Genomic DNA, 20,137 nt, shown 5'->3' with positions numbered 1-20,137 from the left:
CCACAGCAAGCTTGCTAGTGACCATTTCTACTCTGGGAGAAGTTGTCCATCACTTTGGGGACTTTAGAAGTTTAAGCAGTTACTAAGCTGATTTAAAAGACGCATCATTTGTTCTCATGGGTTTTGCATTAATGTTAAGCATGGTTATATGTCATATATTACACTGTTTTCCTGCTCTGGGGCAGGCAGCACTGACCTCCAAACAGGATACCCCCCCCTGCCATGGACTTGAATTTTGAAAGCTGTGATTCCCCAGTCCCCCTCCCTGACCCCCACCCTAACCCTCATGGTCCTCAGTTGCTGTATTTGAAAAGGCTTCCCCACCACCTCATGCCCTTGGAGGCTAGATGAATATTGCCATACCCTGGAAGTATCCACCCCTGCGGTTTCTATTGCACTTGGAGGGAGATGGGTGTGCGCTCTCCCTCTCTCCCTCCTCCCCTGGCTCCCAGCCTCTGTGCTCCTCCCACCACCCTCTCCCCACCCCCCCCTCCACAGCCATCACTTGTTGTGGACATCCTCTCTTCGAACAATCTTGTAGATGATCCAGTAGAACATGTTGAAGATTAGGAAGGCCATGGGGAAACCGATGCGTGATATCTTGTCGATCTTCTTGGCTCTTTGGATGAAGAGTTTCCGCATCTCCTCTGGGGACTTGGACGGTGCAGGAGGGGGGTTGGTGGTGTTGTTGTTGTTGGCACCCTTGACAGAGATGCCATCCTTGGCCTGCAGACAGGCTGGGCCCATCCCATAGGCGGAGAAGTTGAAGCGGCCTTCTCCACCCTCATCATCCTGAAACAGATTCAGCATGGGGCTCTACTTAAAATAAGACAAGGGCTGGGCACCCTCCCTGCAAGGCACTCCCCTTGGGGACCAGGCCATGCCATCTGATCCTCCCTGTCTCTCAGGCTTTGTGTCCCCAGTTGCTGGAGGCAGTCTGGCTGGCTGGGGAGTTCGGCCTTATAGAGGGGCGCCACTCACCTCCGGAAACAGATGCAAGCCAGGGGATGGGAATGGGTACAGATTCTGAGGTCTGAGTTCCGCGCCAGGTTGTGGGTCTTTGTCATTTACTGACTTGTGACCTCAGTCTGCTAACTTCCTTCCCTTGCCTGAGAATTATTTTAAGGTTTCTTCTCAAGGCTTTTTCATCTTTGGAGGCTTCACTGAGTAGCTGACTCCAGGCTGGCCTGGGGTTTGATTAGGGTTTCCAAGGATAGTTTGGAGACATCCCCTGCTTTGCCTCTGTTCTGTTGCCCTCGTCCTGTATTCCCCACCCTGTGATGGCCTGGGAAGGAGCAGAAAGCTCCTGGCTTTCCCATGTTACAAGCCAGGGAAGCCATGGCTTCTTCCTGCCTCACGTTTCCACACCATCACCTTCAAGAGTCTTCTGATTCCCAGAAGCTTGTCAAAGGCTCTTTGTCATTTGGCCCCAACTTACCTTTCCAGTCCAACCCACTTCCCACGTGATCTGCACCCCTGCTGGCTTTGTTGACCTTCTCTTTCTTTGTAAAATGCTTGGTCCCAGATCCTAGTGGTTCATCCCTTTCCCGGTCAGCTCCATTTTGCCCTGGCCAGGCCCCTACACTTGCAGCTCCACAACAGGACCAGAAGGCCAAGGAGTTTGTTTTGTTTTCTGTGTATATGTGCACTCATAAGTGTGTGGTACACGTGTGCATGCATGGGTACATGTGAAGGCCAGAGGTTGACGTCAGGAATCTTTCTAGATCCTTGTCCTTACTTGTTGAGACAAGGTCTCTCAGTTGAACCCAGAGCTCACCAGTTCAGCTTGTCTGGCTGGCCAGCTTGCTCCGGGGATCTCCTGTGTCTGCCTCCCTGGAGCTGAGCTCACAGGCAGGTTACCCCCATCTGCCTGCCTCCCTGGAGCTGAGATCACAGGCAGGTTACCCCACCTGCCTGCCTCCCTGGAGCTGAGATCACAGGCAGGTTACCCCACCTGCCTGCCTCCCTGGAGCTGAGCTCACAGGCAGGTTACCCCACCTGCCTGCCTCCCTGGAGCTGAGCTCACAGGCAGGTTACCCCACCTGCCAGGCACTTCTGGTTCTCATGCTTAAGCCAGAAGCACTTCAGTGGCTGAACCGTCTGCCCAGGCCCAGGCCAACGCCTGTGTTTTGGCTGCAAGCTGGCTCCCAACTCAGTGTGTGGTGCTGGCAAGATTCACCAGCTCACATTGCCCTCCTGGACACCAAGAGCTTCCTTCCAGGAGAGGAATTCTGTCTTGCTTGTTCCCCAAAAGACAATGCAGATGAGAGTAAGAAATGCAACCCAGGATCCAAATACTCCGACCTCCCCGTGCCTCTGCCACCCTAGGACGTTCCATCATCTCCGTCTCCCTGCCTCAGTATGTCAAATGCTGGGACCGTGGGCATGTGCGACTATGCTGTGTTCTACTAAGAACTTTTTAGCAGGCTGCCACTGACCTCAGGATAGTTAAATTCTCCCAGTGCTAACGAAGGCCTCAGATTGCCTGGAGTGTGTCCACCTGCTCCATCTCCCTGCATGCCATTCTCTGTGTGACATTATTCTTCAGTCACCAGGAAGCATTCCCTCACATTTGAGGATGTTGAGCTTTTCCTCTTTGGTCCAATTCAAGTTATTCTCTTTGCTATGCTTCTGCCTCCCAAACGGGAGCCCTGGCCTCCCCTCTTAGCTCCCAAAGACAGGCTAGCTGTCATGCAGGGCGCCCTGAATGCCACTGATCCCACTGGAATCTGACATTGCCTCTTCCATTGAGAATAGCAGTTCTCAACCAGTGGGTGGCGGCCCCTTTTGGGGGTTGGGGACAAACCGCCTTTTCACAGGGGTTGCCTAAGATTATCAGAAAACACAGATATTTACATGATAATTCATAGCAGTAGGAAAATTACAGTTTTGAAGTAGCAATGAAAATAGTTTTATGGTTGGGGGTCCCCACAAGGCGAGGAACTGCAGAGGGCTGCGGTGTTAGGGGGGTTGAGAAGCACCGTGTTAGTGAGTAAGCTTGTGAGGGCTGCTGTGGCGCAGCCTGTCCTCCCAGCATCTGGAGGCAGAAGCAAGAGGATCAAGAGTTCTGGACCAGCTGAGTCACACAGATGGAGGTCAGCTTGAAGTATGTGAGGCCCCGTCCCTCAAACCAGGAACAGCCAGCTCACAAAACCCAACAGGAAACAAACACCGAGCACACAGACATGTTCTTTAAGTGCGGAAGCACAAACCCTAGCAAGATTATTACTTCAATAAATGAAATCTTCATCAGCCCCCAGCCTCTTCAATTTTTTTCTTAGACTTATTTATTTTATGTGCATGGATGTTTTTCCTGCATGCATGTTTGCGTTCTAAGTGCACACAGTGCCTCCAGAGGCCAGAAGAGAGTGCTGGGTATCCTGGACCTGGGGCTGCAGGCAGTGTGGGCTACCATTGTGTGTGCTGAGAATCAGACCTGGGTCCTCTACAAGAACAGCAAGTGTTCCTAATGTTTGAGCCAGCTCTCCAGCCTACTCAGCCTCCTTTTAAATATTTTCTTCTTTGCACTCTTTTGGTTTATCCAAGGGGGTGCTGCATTCTGTGTCAGACACATGACTAATGCCCAGGAAACGATCAGTGAGCCAGTCTGGCTCAGCATTCACTGTGGAGGGCAGAGAATGTGGGGCAGAGCACGAGGGAGGGCAGACAGGTGCAGAGCAAACACTGGAAGGCAGTGGAGGCCCCACACCAAGGCCAAGAAGAGGAGTGGGGGAAGCCAGCAGCCAGCACATTCCTAGACCCAGGACCTGGCAAGCGACCTGGGACTTTATAATATCCAAACGTGAACTTGCCCTTGCTGTTAGGAGGCAGAGAATAGAAATGGTTGTGTCCCCCCTCACTTTTTTATGGCGGTTATCACCACACAACACAACACAGTACCGGTGCAGACACCCAGTGTGGTACTGTATGACCCAGCATGGTAATGGATGACCCAGAAGTGTAAATGGTCTCCACACATCTGCCGCTCTAACTCAGAGCTAAGGCCTGTAACACTGAGCAACACTGAATGCTCTAGAAGAGGTCAGACTGGAGAGGTGGCTCAGCACTTAAGAACACGGACTGTTCTTGCAGAGGACCTGGGTTTGGTTCCCAGCACCCGCATAGTGGCTCACAACTGTCTCTAATTCCAGCTCTAGAGGATTCAGTGCCCTTTTTTTTGTCTCCTCTGGCACCAGGAGCATACATACACACAGACAAAATACTCATAGACATAAAATAAAAATAAAAAAAAATTAAAAGATTTCAAAGTGAACAAAGCAGGTGTGGGCTGATAAGAAGGCCAAGTGGGTAAAAAGTGTTTGCTGCTAAGGCTGAAAACCTGAGTTCAATCCCCAGGACCCATACAATAGGAGAGCATGGGTTATTTTTTAAAATAATATATATGCATAGATTAAATAACATATACATATATATTATTTAACTTTATTTTATGTGCATTGGTGTGAATGTATCAGTATATTAAATCCCCTGGGACTAGAGTTACAGTTGTGAGTTATCACATGGGTGCTGGGAATTGAACCCAGGCCCTCTGGAAAAAGGAGCTAGTGCTTTTTAACTGCTGAGTCATCTTTTCAGCTCAAGAATGTATTCTTACAAGTTATTCTCTGATCTCCATATTTCTACACATGCAGACATACATGGATACTTGTGAGTGTATACACACACACACACACACACACACACACACACACACACGTGCTCAAGGCCAGCCCGGGCTATATGAGCTGTCTCAAAAGACAAATAAGAGCAAAACCTTGGAATGACACTGCAGGAAATGATCAGTGCTTCCTGTACACAACGAACCAACCATCTCTAGACAAACAGGAGCCCCTCCACCACATGAATCCCACTGCATATAATGGGCTCTATTGGGATGGGAAACACCACAGTAGCGTTCCTAGACATTTTTGGAGAGTTTTGTTCCACCTTCCTATCTGTTACACATTGGTAGGGAAAGAGGTTTGGCCCCTTCTAGCTAGACAGTGGCCCCTTGTATGCTGGAGAAAAGAAATACCTAAGGAGTAACTGGAAAAGGCTTGCTATTCTGACTACAACCAGCAGGTGACAGCACAAGCATGTTCATCTTCCTGGGGACACCTGGGGATGGAGCAAGAGACAGACTGTGAAACATAGACTATGGAACCCACAGGAGGGATCCAGAGCTCTTGCTGAGTCTGGGCCCCCGCAGAAGCCTCCCAGTGATCCTTCTAATGAGGTGGGCCAGGGACTTGGAAGACTGGATGCTCTCTGCCCAGCAAATGAGACAACAACTGTGAATGTGGGGAAACAGTGGGACTTGGGGAGCCTGGCCCAGATCATCGGCCTAGAGAAATCCAGGTTGGAGCTAGTTCCTTGCCACTCATCATCAAAGCTCCAAAACCTGCGTAGGCTTCCTACTCAAGGGAGGTTTCTGCAGCCCAGATCTACAGGACTCCAGTCAAGCCGCACCCAGATGCCAATGGGGAGGTCTTCCATTGTGTGGGCCCAAGTAACCAACCTTGGCTTCTGATGCTCGGACCAAGTGCAGAGCCCTTGTGAATGAGCTCACATCAGTTCATCTGTACACAAGGGGAGTGATGATGTGAGCTGGGTCTGGGGTGAGCTGGAGCGTGTGTGCTCTGCCTAAGGGCAGCTCCATTGTGTAGCTACACATGGGGATGGGTACTCAATTTTGTTAAAGGTGGCAAGCGTTTCAGGTGGTGCCAGAAGTTCGTGGCTCAAGTGGCTTTCTATATATTTTATTCCTTAAAAAAATTTATTTTAGGGGCTGAAAAGATAACTCAGCAGTTAACAGCACTGACTGCTCTTCTGGAGGAACTGGGTTCAATTCCCAGCACCTACATGGTGGCTCACAACTGTCTGTAACTCCAAGACCTGACATCCTCACAAAGACATGCATGCAGACAAGACATCCAATGTACATAAAATAAAAGTGAACAAACCATTAAAATTATTTTATGTGTATGTGCCTAGTGTTCTCTGAGGTCAAAGAAGGCATTGAATCTCCTGGAGTTGCCAGTGGTTGTGAATTAACATTTGTATCCTCAGAATTGAACCTGTCCTATGTTCTTTATTTTTTGTTTGTTTTCTTTTTTTTAATGAAACGTTTATTTATTTATTATTTATACAGTTTTCTGCCTGCATGTATTCCTGCAGGCCAGAAGAGTACACCAATTCTCATTACAGATGGTTTTGACGTGCTGGGAATTGAACTCAGGATCTCTGGAAAAGCAGCCAGTACTCTTAACCACTAAACTATATCTCCACTCCCCATTTGTTTGTTTTCTGAGGCAGGTTTCTCTGTGTAGCCCTGGCTGTCCTGGAACTTGCTCTGTAGATCAGACTGGCTTTGAACTAACAGAGATTTGTCTGCCTCAGCATCCCAAGTGCTGGGATTAAAGGTGTGTACCATTAACACCCAGCTAAGACTGTGTTCTTAACCACTGAGCCAGCTTTCCAACCCCTTTCCCTTTATCCCTTTCTACCCCTTTCTGTCTCTCCCTTCTCTCCTTCCTTTCCTTCCTTCCCTTTTTCCTTTGTAGCCAAGGCTAGCCTTGATCTCCTTACCTCAACAATGATTTTATTGGACTTACAGAACTCACAGGAGCATGGAGACTCCACAGCAGCCACAGTGGAAAGTCTTTGCCCAGTCTGGATGATGGCTTCCCTATAGCTGCCTAGAGGCTTTCTCTAATTCAGATAACCTTTCCTAGCTTTTAACTTTGAACATTTGATCCTCCTGCCTCAGTTTTCAGAGTGCTGGGATTACAGTGAAAATCACTGCACCTCATTTTACTTTTTTTTTTTTTTTTGAGAAAAGGTCTCATGTAGCTCAAGCTTACCTTGAGCTTGACATAGCAAAGGATGACTTTGAACTTCTGATTCTCCTACCTCTACCTCCAAGTACTGGGATTATAGGTGTGCACTCACGTCTGGAATTATGCAGTGTGAGGCATGGAACTGGGGGCTTCACAAATGCTAGGTGAGCAATCTACCAACAGAGCCACACCCCAACCCCCCCCCCCTTTTTGAGACAGTGCTATGCTGTAGCCCAGGCTGACCTTGAACCCTCAATCCTCCTGCTTCTGCCTACAAATGGTTACTATTTCAAAGGAGACACTTGGTTCCTAAAGGACAGTAGGAAGGGCTAAACCTTCTAGGAGGCTCCATCCAGCCTGCCAAAATCTTTTCCAGTACAGACATAGAAAGACCTTGCTGTCTGGGCCCCAGGAAGATTGTCCTGTGGTTGATTGGCGAGAATGAATTGAATCATGTTTGCGGATGTTTACCATACTAAGGGGGAGCTGTGTGTGTAATAGTTTTAATCCTTGACACTGGTGAGATAGGGACAAAGAAAGTTTAAAGCTTCCTTGGAACCTCTGACTTCATCCTCAGCGTAGTCTCCTACCAAGCCAGTTTTTATAGATGATGATGAAACAGCCCAGAGAAGGCCAGTTTGAAGCCACATTGAGAAAGCAAGCAGCAGGCCTGCCCCAGCCTGCCCTGTCTACAGGATGAAGCTGATTATCATCATGACTGTGGGCATTTGCTTCTTGGTGCCACTTGATAATCCCTACAGCACTGCTGCTGTGGTTAAAGAGAGGCTCCTGTAACCAAGTACGTCATCATTCATAAGGGGAAAAGTTAAGGTTTTCAGGGTTTGACCCTAGACTCTCACTTGCCTTACCCCTGGGACAGCCCAATGAAGCCAAGGTCATGGGACTGCTCATAGCTCTTCCTCTGTCCACCAGTTGCCCCTCCCTAGGCCACACCCCAAAGGCCTACCTTGTGATGTCGCCGCTTCCTCCTAAATCGCAGCAGCTCCTTGTGTTGCCGGGACACGAAGTTCACGGCCGCATATTCCAGCAGAGCCGAGAACACGAAGAGCAGGCAAACAGCCATCCAGATGTCAATAGCTTTCACATAGGACACCTGGAGTGAAGGTGGGAGAAAGCACGGGGAGGTGAGGGGAGAGGAAAAGGTCCGGAAATAGTGGGTGCAAGATTCCAGAAATAAGTAGTTTGTAAGCTTTAGGTCCTGCCCTGTTCTGAACAGTGCGATGAACTCTCGCGTTGTCATACTCCACCCTGCCGATAACATAAGCCAATTCTCTCCCAAGTGTATCCACTCTGCATTCACTACCCTTCTACCAGTCACGGTGTGACCACACGCATTATCAGAGGGACTCTGGCCAAAGCTTAATTTACTTAATAATGGCTCCAAAGTGCAAACACAGAGATGTTGGGAATTTGGATATGATCAGAAAAGCTACAAAAGGCGTCTTTTAAACAAAACGGCAAAGTTCTCAATTTAATATGGAAAGTACCTTTTGTTGACATTGCTAAGGTCTACATCAGTAACACTTTTTTTTTTTTTTTTTTTTTTTTTTTTTTTTTTTTTTGGTTTTTCGAGACAGGGTTTCTCTGTGGCTTTGGAGCCTGTCCTGGAACTAGCTCTGCAGACCAGGCTGGTCTCGAACTCACAGAGATCCGCCTGCCTCTGCCTCCCGAGTGCTGGGATTAAAGGCGTGCGCCACCATCGACATTTTTAAGAAAATCCTAACCTTTTTTTTTTAATTTTACAGGTTTATTTTCTATTTTATGTTTTTTATATATAGATATTTTGCCTCTGTGTGTGTGTGTATGTGTGTGTGTCTATGTATCACATGCCTGCAGTTCCTGAAGAGGCTAGAGAGGGCACAGGACCCCATGGGACTGCAGCTACAGAAAGTTATGAGCTACCATGTGGGTGCTGGGAATTGAACCTGGGTCCTCTAGAAAAGCAGTCAGTACTCTTAACCACTGGTCATCTCTCCAGCCTAAGGATACATTTAAAAATTTTATTTTTAAATTATACATTTCAGTGTATATTTGCATGTGAGTATAGCATCTGCGGAGACAAGATGAGGTCATCAGATCTTCTGGAGCTGGAGTTATAGACAGCTGTGAGCTGCCCAGTGTGGTTCTGGGAACTGAACTTGGGTCCTCTGCAAGAGCAGCAAGCACCCTTAACCCCCGAGCCATCCGTCCAGCACCACAGCAGAACACATTGTCGACAAAATATGGTACGCATAGGAAAGGAATATGGCATATAGGGTTTGGTACCATTGTCTTTTCATGCAATTGCCAGAGGGAGAGCACAGTGGAGTGTCCCTAGAGTATGATCCCCGGGGATAAGAGGAGATTGTTGTGTTGCGTGTGGATGGGGCATTGCCTGCTCTCCAGTAACTTCCCACACTCCCCTCTGCTCTTCAGCTGGGATATCAGGATGGAAGGAACAGAGGAAGATAGAGAAAGCACATGGAACAAGCTGGGCAGAATGTCAGGGAAAAGATATGATGCCGACGTGAGAAGGGAAGAGAGGAGGATGGCGCACTGGAGTGGAGCATCGTATCCCCGTTTGGGAGGATGCTGGACTGAGTGTTGGCATGAAAGGAGGCTGTTAGCAAGCAGCACTGTCAGACCCTCAGAAACTGTGCCTTCACAGAATCATTGACCGCACTGGCAGAAACTGCTACAGTCACGTGACCTAGACCTCTGTTGATTAATACCAAAGGCTCAAAGCCATCCTGAGGGAATTTATTCAAGGAAAGCAGTTGATGGCTGAGAGATGGCTCAGTGGAAAAGGGCACTTGCTGACAAGCCCGATGACCTGAGTTCAAACCCCAGGACCCACGCGGTGGAAGTGAAGAACCAACTCTCCTAAGTTGTTCTCTGACTCTGTTGCTTATATGTGCCATCCCCCCTCCAATGAACGAAAAAGTAACAACAGCAACAACAAAAGCAGCTGGATTGTGGAGAGACTAGCAAGTTCACAGCATTGCTTTAAAACAATTGAAAGCTGGTATCTTTTACCCCTCACGTTTCTGCTTCCCCAACCCTGAAGATCAACTAATCTGCTTTGTGTTTCTGTGGTTTCTCTGTTCTGAACATTCCCGAATTCCGTTATGAAATAATATTACAACATGTCTCCTTCCATGCCTGGTTTATCTCACTTATAATATTTTTTAGGCTCACCTAACTGTTACACACAACAGTGGTGATTTATTTGCATGTATTTATTTTATATTTATTTGTGTGTCTATGCATGCATTTGTATGTGTAGACGTACATGAGTGCAGGGCCTGTGGAGGCCAGAAGAGGCCATCAGTTCCCCCTAGAGCTGGAGTTCCAGGTGCTTTATGCACTGCCCTACGTTTGTGCTGGGAACCCAATGTCAGTCTTCAGCAAGAGAAGCAAGTGCTCTTAACTGCTGAGCTGTCTCTCCAACCTCAACAGTTTATTTTTGGTTGTGAGCCTAGCCTTTAACGGCTGAGCCGTCCCTCCAGGACTCAACAGTTTATTTTTATGGCTTAATAATATTCGATAGTATGGATACACAGCACTGTTTTTGTCCATCCATTGGACGTTGGATATCAGTTATCTCCATCTTTTGGTGGAACTCAGAGTGAGACTGTGATCCACCCTGTAGAGAGTCTGTGTGCCCTGCTTCATTTCCCCTGGGGGCTTCGGGCGCTTTAACTGGCTCTTCTCCCGTCCTAACCCTCCAGACCACAGTAGCCTTGAAAATCAGTAGCCGGAAAAGCCCAGTAATAACCAACCACCAGGCAGCCACTGGAGAGGGCAGAGGAGCTGCTTGACTCTGGTTCCCAGGGCCTTGCCCTCCGCCTTTGGCCTCCTCTGCTGTTCCCCTTAGAACGCCTGCTCACTGGCTGCTTTTCTTTGACCTGATTTGGAGTGGGCCCTGGGAACAGTTTCATTTGTGTTTTTTTAATTTGGGGGACACTGGTTGAAAACAATTAGTGGCAGTTGCTATCAGAGGCACTGAGGCAAAGCGATAGGTTAATCAAAAACATGAAAGAGGGGACTGGGGCGAGAGCTCAGTAGTGGGGCACTTGCCCGGCAAGCTCAAAGGCCTGGGTTCAAGCCTTTGCAATGCCAAATAAAAAGTTCAGGAAAACGAGCTACATCACGAGATGCCATCACAGCAGGCTAATCTGTGAGTGTTCATGGACAATCCAGGACATCCTGACCCCCAGCAGGAAGTAAAGGCTGAAGCCAAGTGGTGCATTGCCTGGCTAATGCTGACTCTAGCAGACTTTCTCAGGAGGAGATGGGGGACATTCCATAAAAATCTGTGGTTTTTGTGTGGCCACCAGGCTGAGTGAGCCAGACTTCAATGGTTGACATAACACAGAATACAGGGTTCACAGAACCAGCTCAGACAAAGAATAAATGTCAACAATAAGTCCTTGGGGGGGTAGAACCCGAGTTCCAAAAATTGCCATGTTGTATTATGTAATACGAGCGATTTACTAGGTGTGCAAAACTAGCAAACAAACAACTCAAAACAAAAAATAACTCTCTCACCAGAAAAATATGACCCAGTTACAGGAAAAAAAGAATATGGATCAAAGAGGTGGCACCTGAGGACACCAGATATCAGACTTAACAGGCTTAACATTTGATTTTATTTTTAGTTATGTGTATGCATTGTGTCCATGTATGAGTATTTGTACAAAAGGCTAGAGGCATTGGATCCTATGGGGTTGGATATATAGGAAGCTGTGTTGTGGGAGCAGGTAATTTAACTAAGGTCCTCTGCAAGATCAGTGAGTGCTTTTAATCTCTAAGCCATGTATCTAGTTCCTTTATTTTTATTATTCTTAAAGATAGGATATCATATAGCTGGCCTTGAACTTGCTGTATAGCTGAGGATGACTTAGAACTCCTGATGCTTCTGTCTCTGCCTTCTAAGGGCATGTGTGCCACTATCATACCGGATAGAGAAAGACATTAAATTAGTTATCTTAAATATATTCAAGCAATTGAAAGAACTGTGTATAGGAATTTGGGCGTGGTTTCATACATACATCTTTAGTCCCTTGACTAAGGAGGTTGAGGGTGGAGGATTGCCGTGTATTCAAGGCCAGCCTGGGCTACAGAGCAGTCTGTCTCAAATAAAACAAAAACTATCTATCCGGTATGATAGTGGCACACATGCCCTTAGAAGGCAGAGACAGAAGCATCAGGAGTTCTAAGTCATCCTCAGCTATACAGCAAGTTCAAGGCCAGCTATATGATATCCTATAGAAGCTAAAGGAACATTTGAGAACATTCTCTCACCAAACAGGACACATTAGTAGAAAGGTAAAAATTATAAGAGAGCCAAATGAAAACTCTGATGTTGAAAGTCAATAATTAAGATGGGAATTTCACTAGAGAGACAGCAGTGGGTATGAGGAGGTAGAAGAAAGAACCAGAGAATGTGGAGAGAAGTCCGCAGCGTTGAGATCATGAGTATGTGGGGAAGAATGAGGGGAGAGGAGCACAGCCACAGAGACTCATGGGAAACCACCAACGCCACCAACACATGATGACTAGAGCTTCAGAAGAGGCAAAAAGAGATAGAATAATTGATCAATAACCTACCCTAAGCCTATCATCTGTTTAATAATCAACTCTTAGTATCTCTCAATCTATTAATAACCTATCATCTATCTATATATCATTGATCTTCTATAACGTCCTCCAACTGTCTACTCATCTGTCATGTATGTATGTATGCATATATATGTATGTATGTATACATATTTGTATGATCTGTCTATCTGTTCTTGTTTCTTTTTTGTTGCTGGGACAAATGCTCTGACCCACAGCTACTAGGGGAGGAAAGGGCTTATTTGGATGACACTTCCAGGTCACATTTCGTTACTGAGGGAAATCAGGGTGGGAACTCAGAGTGATACTCGAAGCAGAGACCACGGATGGGAGAATCTTACTTGCTGGCTTCCTCTCTGTTCACTTGTGCTCAGCTAGCTTTCTTATATAGCTCTGGATCACCTACATAGGGACGGCACTGCCCGCAGTGGGCTGGGATTTCCTACATCAATTAACAATTAAGACAATCCCTCCATAGACATGCCCACAGACCAATGTGATCTGTGCAACCCCTCAGCTGAGAATCCCTTAGATGACTCTAGGTTCTATTGAGTTGATACTTAATGCTAGCTAGAAGCGTTTATGTATGTATGTATGTATGTATGTATGCATGCACGAATGTATTTATGTCTACATGTATGCCATCTAATATATCTGTCTACCTTATCTACAGATAGCATCTTTCTATACTATTTGGCTATTTCTGTATCTATCTATCTCCTTATATAGATAAACAAAACATAAGTACTAACAATTAGTGAATGTAGGTGAAGGTCGTGAGTGTGTCTCGGATACTCTTTCGGTGTCCCTGTGTGAAAGCAGAAGCGATGTGTGGTCCTGACTGGAAACGGTGCAGACACTGTTTATCACCAGCATGGGCCTGGCTTGAATAGCAGAGCACAGTGCTGTGTCTGGTGCTAGCAGACAGAGTGGGAAGTGCCTTGGACAGTTAGAGTGAATGGAGCAGAAACTGGGCCTGGCATTAGGGAAACGCAGAGCAGGAGGAAGCAGCGATAGGCAGCAGTGTGGTACGTCTCAGGAGGGTGTCAAGGAGTGGGGCATGGCGGCAGAGTTATTCCTCACTGGGGGCATGGAGGGACAGCAGTGTAGGGAACAGAAGGTATGTCTAGTGCTAAGGGTGAATCAAGCAGTCTGTGTTGAGTCTGGTGGGAGGACTGAGGAGACAGAACGCCGAGTCAGACAAGCATGGAACAATTTAGCAACCTGGGACTCCATACACCCTTCTCCAGACAATGCATATAACAACCTAGGTCCCCCTACCCCCTGCCTCATGCTGTATGCCCACTGTGGATAGATAATGGATAATGGCCATGAAGAACTTGCCCTTTGTGGATAGTTTCTATTCAAATATTTTCCTGGATGCATCTGGGTATAGGAAGGAGGGGGCTGATCCAGTCTGATTTGGTTTTGGAATCATGAGCGGTACGGCATAGTGTGTCCGCTGAACAAACTGGTAGGGAAAATTCTCTCTTTACCGTCTTTTGTTGCTATTGTTCTTTGTTTTGAGACAGGGGATCATTATGTAGTCCTGGCTAGTTGGGAACTCACTATGTAGATCAGGTTGGCCTGACCTCAGAGATCTACCTGTTTCTGCTTGCCAAGTGCTGGGATTAAAGTTATGTGCCACCATAACCTGACCCTTATTTACGGTTTTATACCTCTACATAATTGGGTGTACATATGATTAAAATCAGATGCATCTTGGAAAAGAGTATGCACAATAAAGCTTATATAACTTGAATCTGTGAATCACAATAGAGAACCACCCAGATCATATTCATTAGTCATCAGTCCCACCCAGGACCCATAAAAAGAAGTCCCACACAGTGACTGGACCCTTGAGCCCTCTCTCACTCAGGTGACCTGCTGCTGCTCTCTTTGGCAGGGTACCTAATTTACATTCTGGATTTACTTACGAATAAAGTTTTCCTACTTTTTGCAAACTGTATTCATCTTCCCTCACCCTCTAATTCTTTGAATAAGATGCCAAGAACCTAGAAACTGTGGTCCAGACAGAGACTTCTGGAAACAATGCTACATGCAGCATGCATATACATTGTGACACACTATATGCTCCTCATGTCTCAGGCAGGGATGAGGGGTGCCGGCTTCTTCTCTATTCTAGGGTTCAGTACTCCCCAGTGGTGCCACTCACCTTGGGTAGGGAGGCTCGGGAGCCAGAGCTCTGTGTGGTCATGGTGAGCACAGTGGTGATGCCCAGCCCCACACGAGCTGGTGCAGCATCCATGTTGATCCAGAAGGAGATCCAGGACAGAATGACGATAAGCAGGCTGGGGATGTACATCTGGATCAGGTAGTAGCCCATCTGCCGCTCCAGGTGGAATCGGGCCTCAATGCAGGTGAATTTACCTGCAAGGAATGACAGCAAAGGAGCCATGGAACATGATAGATAGCAGCAGCGGTATTAGGGTCAGCTTGACTGGAGTCCTGATTCAGCTCCATGCTGTCTGTACTCAAAGGCAAGTGCTTGAATTGTTCTGTGCCTCAGTTTCCTCACCTAGGGTAAATGGTGTAACACAGTTGACCCTCCATAAATGTGGGTTCTACATCGATGGTTTTAGCCAAGTGCAAGTAGAAATAAATATTCAGGAGAAGATCATCTCCTCTGAATGTATGCAGGCTTTGTTCCTGTCATTGCACCTCAGACAACAGGCAAACATCTGTGTACACAGCATTTATGCTGAGTTAGGTACTGTCAGTCACCCTAAGATAATGCGTGCAGAAAGATGTGTGTATGTCATATGCAGACACTACCCCACTCTACCTAGGGGACTTGAGCATCTTTGGCATCTTTGCCTCTAGGTATCTGAGGGGGTCCTGGAGATAACCTCCTGGGAACACTAAAGGATGAACAATACACACTTCATATGGTGACTCTTTTTAAACATTTACATTTATTTATTCTTTTGTGGGGTGTGTATGCACAAGTGGGCATGCCATACCATGGCTCTTGTATGGAGGTCAGAAAACAGCTTGTGGGAGCGAATTTATCCTTCCACCATGTGGCTCCCGAGGAGCAACCTACGGTTGCCAGGCCTAGTGGCAAGCGCTTTACCCTTGGAATCCTCTTGCCAGCCCTCATATAGCGGCTCTTATGGTTTTAGTGGGGTGAAGTGAGATGGTGCTTATGAAGAACTGACAGCCCTCACACATTGTGGGTACTCAGCAGCCTCATTTGCCACCACCATCATGACCACTGTTATCATTATAATTATCACCGTCACCAACGTCATTATCACTGTCATCTTGATCACCATTGTCCTTTCAAAATCATTTCCGCCTTCATGACTGCCACCATCATTGGGATCAGCTTAATTGCCATCTTCATCATTTTCATTATCTTCACCATCATTGTCACACTCACCATCACCACCGCCACCACCACCACCACCACCACCACCATCACTATTTTTAGCTAAGAGAGAGTACAGGTGGAGTTTCCAGGCCCTTCTGCTCTGGTGTCCCCAAACATGACTCAATTCTATCACTTCTTGTAAACCTTTTGTTTGATGACTCTTATTTGAGATGTTCATACCCATACTCTCGGACATCTTTATTTCTTCCTAAGTATTTCTTTCTTTCAACTCTTGGGTTTTAAAGTGACTTAATCCCAACTCTGCTTAAGAATCCCTTTGTTTGCTCTTTCTTTTCTTATATGAAACATTTCCTATTCTCTACAGGAGAGTTCAAACTCTCTAGACTGTCCTGCCCAGTTGACCTCTGACCTGTATTTCTAGCAATTTCCCTCTTCCATTACCCTAATGGTCACTCTCTGTCCCCTGTCCTTGTCTGGAGCATGCCTACTCTGTTACCCTTCTGAACTTTATCTTGCCAGTATCTTTGCTCCTCTTCCCTCAGCCCAGGAAATGCCTTTTCTCTTGCAGGAACGCTTATTCACAAAGTGGCAGAAGGCTCCTTTCCTTGGTGTGTTCTCAGCTCTGCTCCTGAGATCACCCAAGCCTTTAAGTCACAGAACAGCTGGTGAGTGAGGGAGTCAGCCAGTCTCTCTCTTTCGATCTTTGGCACTGGACTGTGCAGCCTTTTTTCTCTTTTCACTCATGTATTGCTGGAACTGGGAAGGGTCTAAGTTCCTGTCTACTGAAGCCGGGGACCAGGAGATTTCATGGGGCTCCATGTGATCAGTGCCCTGTCCATCTTTCACCTCTGTCCCCGTAGGGCTTGATCCAAGACTGTAAAGGTGAAGAGTGGAGGAGGGAAGGAGAGGGAAGGTTCCCTGCCCATCCGCCTCTTTCCACCTCTTGGCTGCTGTCAGTAATGCTGTTGCAAGCACAGAACAATCGCGTCTCTGAAATCCTTCCTTTACTTTCTAGATGGATATATAAAAGGTTATTGTTGCATCAGGATGCAATGGATGAGAAGAGAAAAATAATAGAGTATTAGTCTTAAAAATAAGAAAATTGGGCAGAGGAGATGGGTTATTGGGTGAAATTCTTGCTTGGGTGAGCAGCTGTAATCCCAGTGCTGGGGAGGAGGCAGGTGAATCCCAGGAGCTTTCTGCCAGCCAGTCTACCCCAAACGTTGTCCCAGTTTAAAAAGAAAGCAGAGAGTGATAGAGGAAGGTACCTGCCATCCTCTGACTTCTTTGTGCACAAGCATAGTAACACATATTTGTATATACACACATGAGATAGATAGATAGATAGATAGATAGATAGATAGATAGATAGATAGATAGATAGATCCTGCCATTTTCAAATATATGAATGGAATTGGCAGGCCCTTTCCTACCAAGTGAAGTGAGCCAACTACAAAGACAAGTACTTTTCCATTTCAGTTATGCATATGGTCTGTGGCAAGCAAACTCACAGAAGCGGAAGGTGGAATGGTGGAGTTTAAGTGAGATAGTGGTCAAAGGGTGCAAAGACTCAGTCATGCAAGATTATTAAACTCTGGAGATGTTGTACTGTGTTCCTGGTCCTGATCTATATACACAGTCCTTCAGCCCTTTGCCGAGAAGGGTGGATCTTAGGTGTACGTGTTTGTACATGCACACGCATGAGGTGAGGCACATATCCATTAGCTTGATTGTGGTCTCCATTTTACAATAGAAAGCACGCACACTAAGGTGTACATCTTCAATACATACACTATTAAATTCTTTCAGTCAATTCCAGCCCAGGAAAGAGTGGGATAAAAAGGAAAATGGTAAAGCCTGTGGCTTGGGAGGATCTGTTGTGTCATTTGGACCCATGGTCAGTGGTTACTCATGGTGGCCACTGGGAGTCCTGTTATCTCAGAGTCAGCACACTCAGGGGCGAAGTACATCTTCAGACATCGGGAGATTTCTGTGCAGTGACCCAGAAAGCTGTAACTGCCCTAGGCAGACCAGAGCCCAGGCTGCCTGTCTGTCACAGGGGCTTCCACTTACAGTGGCTTCTCCTGTGCCCCTGTCTGCCTGGACTTGCCATTCTCCTATAGCAGGTACACCTCCCCTCTGCTCAGCTGGGATCAGGCACAGCTTCTTATGAGTATGCCAGTTAGCACACTGGTCCTCTTGCCCCTCCCAACAGTGTTCACACGAGCTGGCTTCCTGTCTGAGATGGTTATATATGGTCTTATGGTCTAATCCCAGTTCCTTCCTGAATTCAGCCTCTCCTAGCAAAGTTTAGACCCGTCATGGATGACAGACAGCTGACCAAGTATCTGGGTTCCCCTTCTCTACCCACCATGGCTCCCAGAGAATGGACCAATTTCTAATGTTTACTGATTACCATTTAGAACCATGGCCTCCCAGCTCCCTCTTGCTTGGGTGAGTCCAAGGCAAGCACTTTACTTCTGCACACAAGTTTCTGTGTGGCAGAGCCCACACTCCGTCTACCAACTCCCCCTCCTTGCCTCAGCAGCAGGACCCCCTACCCAGAATAAAGAGTATTTACTAGCTTCCTTTGTAATTAGGTGTGGCCTGGGCTTATGTTAGCATCTCCAGGACTCACAGAAATAACATCTTAATGGCATTTTTTTTTGGTCCAAACCTATTCCATTAACCACCAGCTGATAAACACAGACCACGCAGTTCTGCGACTGGATGGTGTCTGAGATGCTCTGGGGATGGCATGACAGTCTCTGGCACCCACCTGTGTTGTAGTGCTTGGTGCAGTATCTCAGGTCCTTCTCCTCTTTCAGGATAAACTGAGGCAGGGTCAGTCCATCTGCCACCTGCACCGCTCCCTGCTCCTGCCACTCAAAGATGAGGTCATTCATGGTGTATCCAACTGGGAGGGATCAGGAGAAGGAACAGTCAGCAGGAAGGTCTCTGTGTTACACTTAGGGTAGGGGGCTTGGTGAAGCCTCAGATCACGGTGGAGGTCAGGGAATTCCAATGCCTTTTCTTCTTTACCTCCCTTGTTTAAGAGGTGAATTGTTGAAATTCATTCCCCAGCCCTCCCATCTAGCTTGGTCCTGGGGCCCTTGCTCCTCACTCCAGGATGAAGGATGATTGACAACCAACACTTCTTGCACATGCCACCCCCCAAAACTTCCCCTTTTGTTCTCTACAGGTTTTCCTTTGGGGAGTGAATCTACCAGGTGTGATCTTAATGAGAAGCATAGGTGGGAAATGGTGGCCCAATCAAGGCAACCAGATTTCTGCTCCAGGACCAGCTCTTTTTTATTTTCTTGAGACATGGTCTCATGTAGCCCAGGCTAGCCTCAAACAAACTATCTAGCTGGATCTGTCTTCAAACTCACAATCCTTCTGTCTCAGCCTCCTTTGGCGTACATGACCTAGATAGTTTCTACCTTGTGTGTGTGGTGTAGCACATATATATATGTTCATGTGGTTATGTGAATATGTGTGTGTAAGCCAGAAGCTGATGTCAGATGTCTTTCTCAATTTTTCTCCATGTCATTTATTTTTAGAAAATATTTTATTGTTATTATTATTATTTTTGTGTGTGTATGTGAGAGTGTTACATGTATGCAGATGGCCTCAGAGGCCAGAGGTGTCAGATTTTCCTGAAGCCTGATTTTCAGGTAGTTGTGAGCCGACCCATGTGGGAGCTGGAAACTGAACTTAGGTCTTCTGCAAGAGCAATATATGTGTTCTTCTTTTTAAAAATGTTTTGTTTATTTTTATTTTATGTGGGCTGGTGTTTTGCCTGCATCCATATCTATCTATGTGAGGGTGTCACATCCTCAGGAACTGGAGTTACAGTTGTGAGCTGCCCTGTGGGTGCTGGGAATCCAGGTCCTCTGGCTCCAGCCCTGCAGTATATGAGCTCTTAACCACCGAGCTATCTCTCCAACAACCACCTTAGTTTTTGAGACAAGGTCTCACTGAACATGGAACACATTGCTTCAGTTGGGTTGGTTGGCCAGTGAGTTCCAGATATCTGCCCGTCTCTGCATTTCTGGCTGTGCTTGGCTTTTACATGGGTCTGGGGAATCCAAACTCAGGTTCTGATGCTTATGTGGCAGACACTGGACTGGCTGAACCTCTCCTCTGGTTCTGTTTCCTCCTTCCAACAATACACTCCACTAGCTCCTCTTTGCTAGAGTGACTTGGGCAGTCAGTTGTCTACCTCCCCTGCAGGTGAGCATCCTCAGACCATGACTTCTCTAGTTGTCTGCCTCCCCTGCAGGTGAGCATCCCCAGACCATGACTTCTCTAGTTG

General features: G+C 46.9%; 1 protein-coding gene across 2 annotated transcripts in view; it reads right to left on the bottom strand.

Annotated features, from left to right (window-relative positions):
- Nucleotides 1–275: 275 nt before the first annotated feature.
- Nucleotides 276–20,137, bottom strand: part of Glra1 (glycine receptor alpha 1) — an 86,446-nt gene continuing 66,584 nt past the window's right edge. The window contains exons 6-9 of one of the 2 annotated variants that reach the window (XM_005350040.3): nucleotides 18,599–18,736; nucleotides 14,638–14,852; nucleotides 7,807–7,953; nucleotides 276–816 (exon numbers count right to left, since the gene is read on the bottom strand). In XM_005350040.3, the coding sequence (XP_005350097.1) occupies nucleotides 502–816; nucleotides 7,807–7,953; nucleotides 14,638–14,852; nucleotides 18,599–18,736 (815 nt within the window). In that variant the 3' untranslated portion in view covers nucleotides 276–501. The remainder of the gene's footprint in view (nucleotides 817–7,806; nucleotides 7,954–14,637; nucleotides 14,853–18,598; nucleotides 18,737–20,137) is intronic. The other variant, XM_005350041.3, reaches the window with a different exon arrangement.

Source organism: Microtus ochrogaster, chromosome 7 (genome assembly GCF_000317375.1).
Source record: "Microtus ochrogaster isolate Prairie Vole_2 chromosome 7, MicOch1.0, whole genome shotgun sequence".
NCBI classification, from domain to species: domain Eukaryota; kingdom Metazoa; phylum Chordata; class Mammalia; order Rodentia; family Cricetidae; genus Microtus; species Microtus ochrogaster.
The sequence above is the reverse complement of the archived record's forward strand: the minus strand, read 5'-3'. Positions and strand labels throughout refer to the sequence as shown.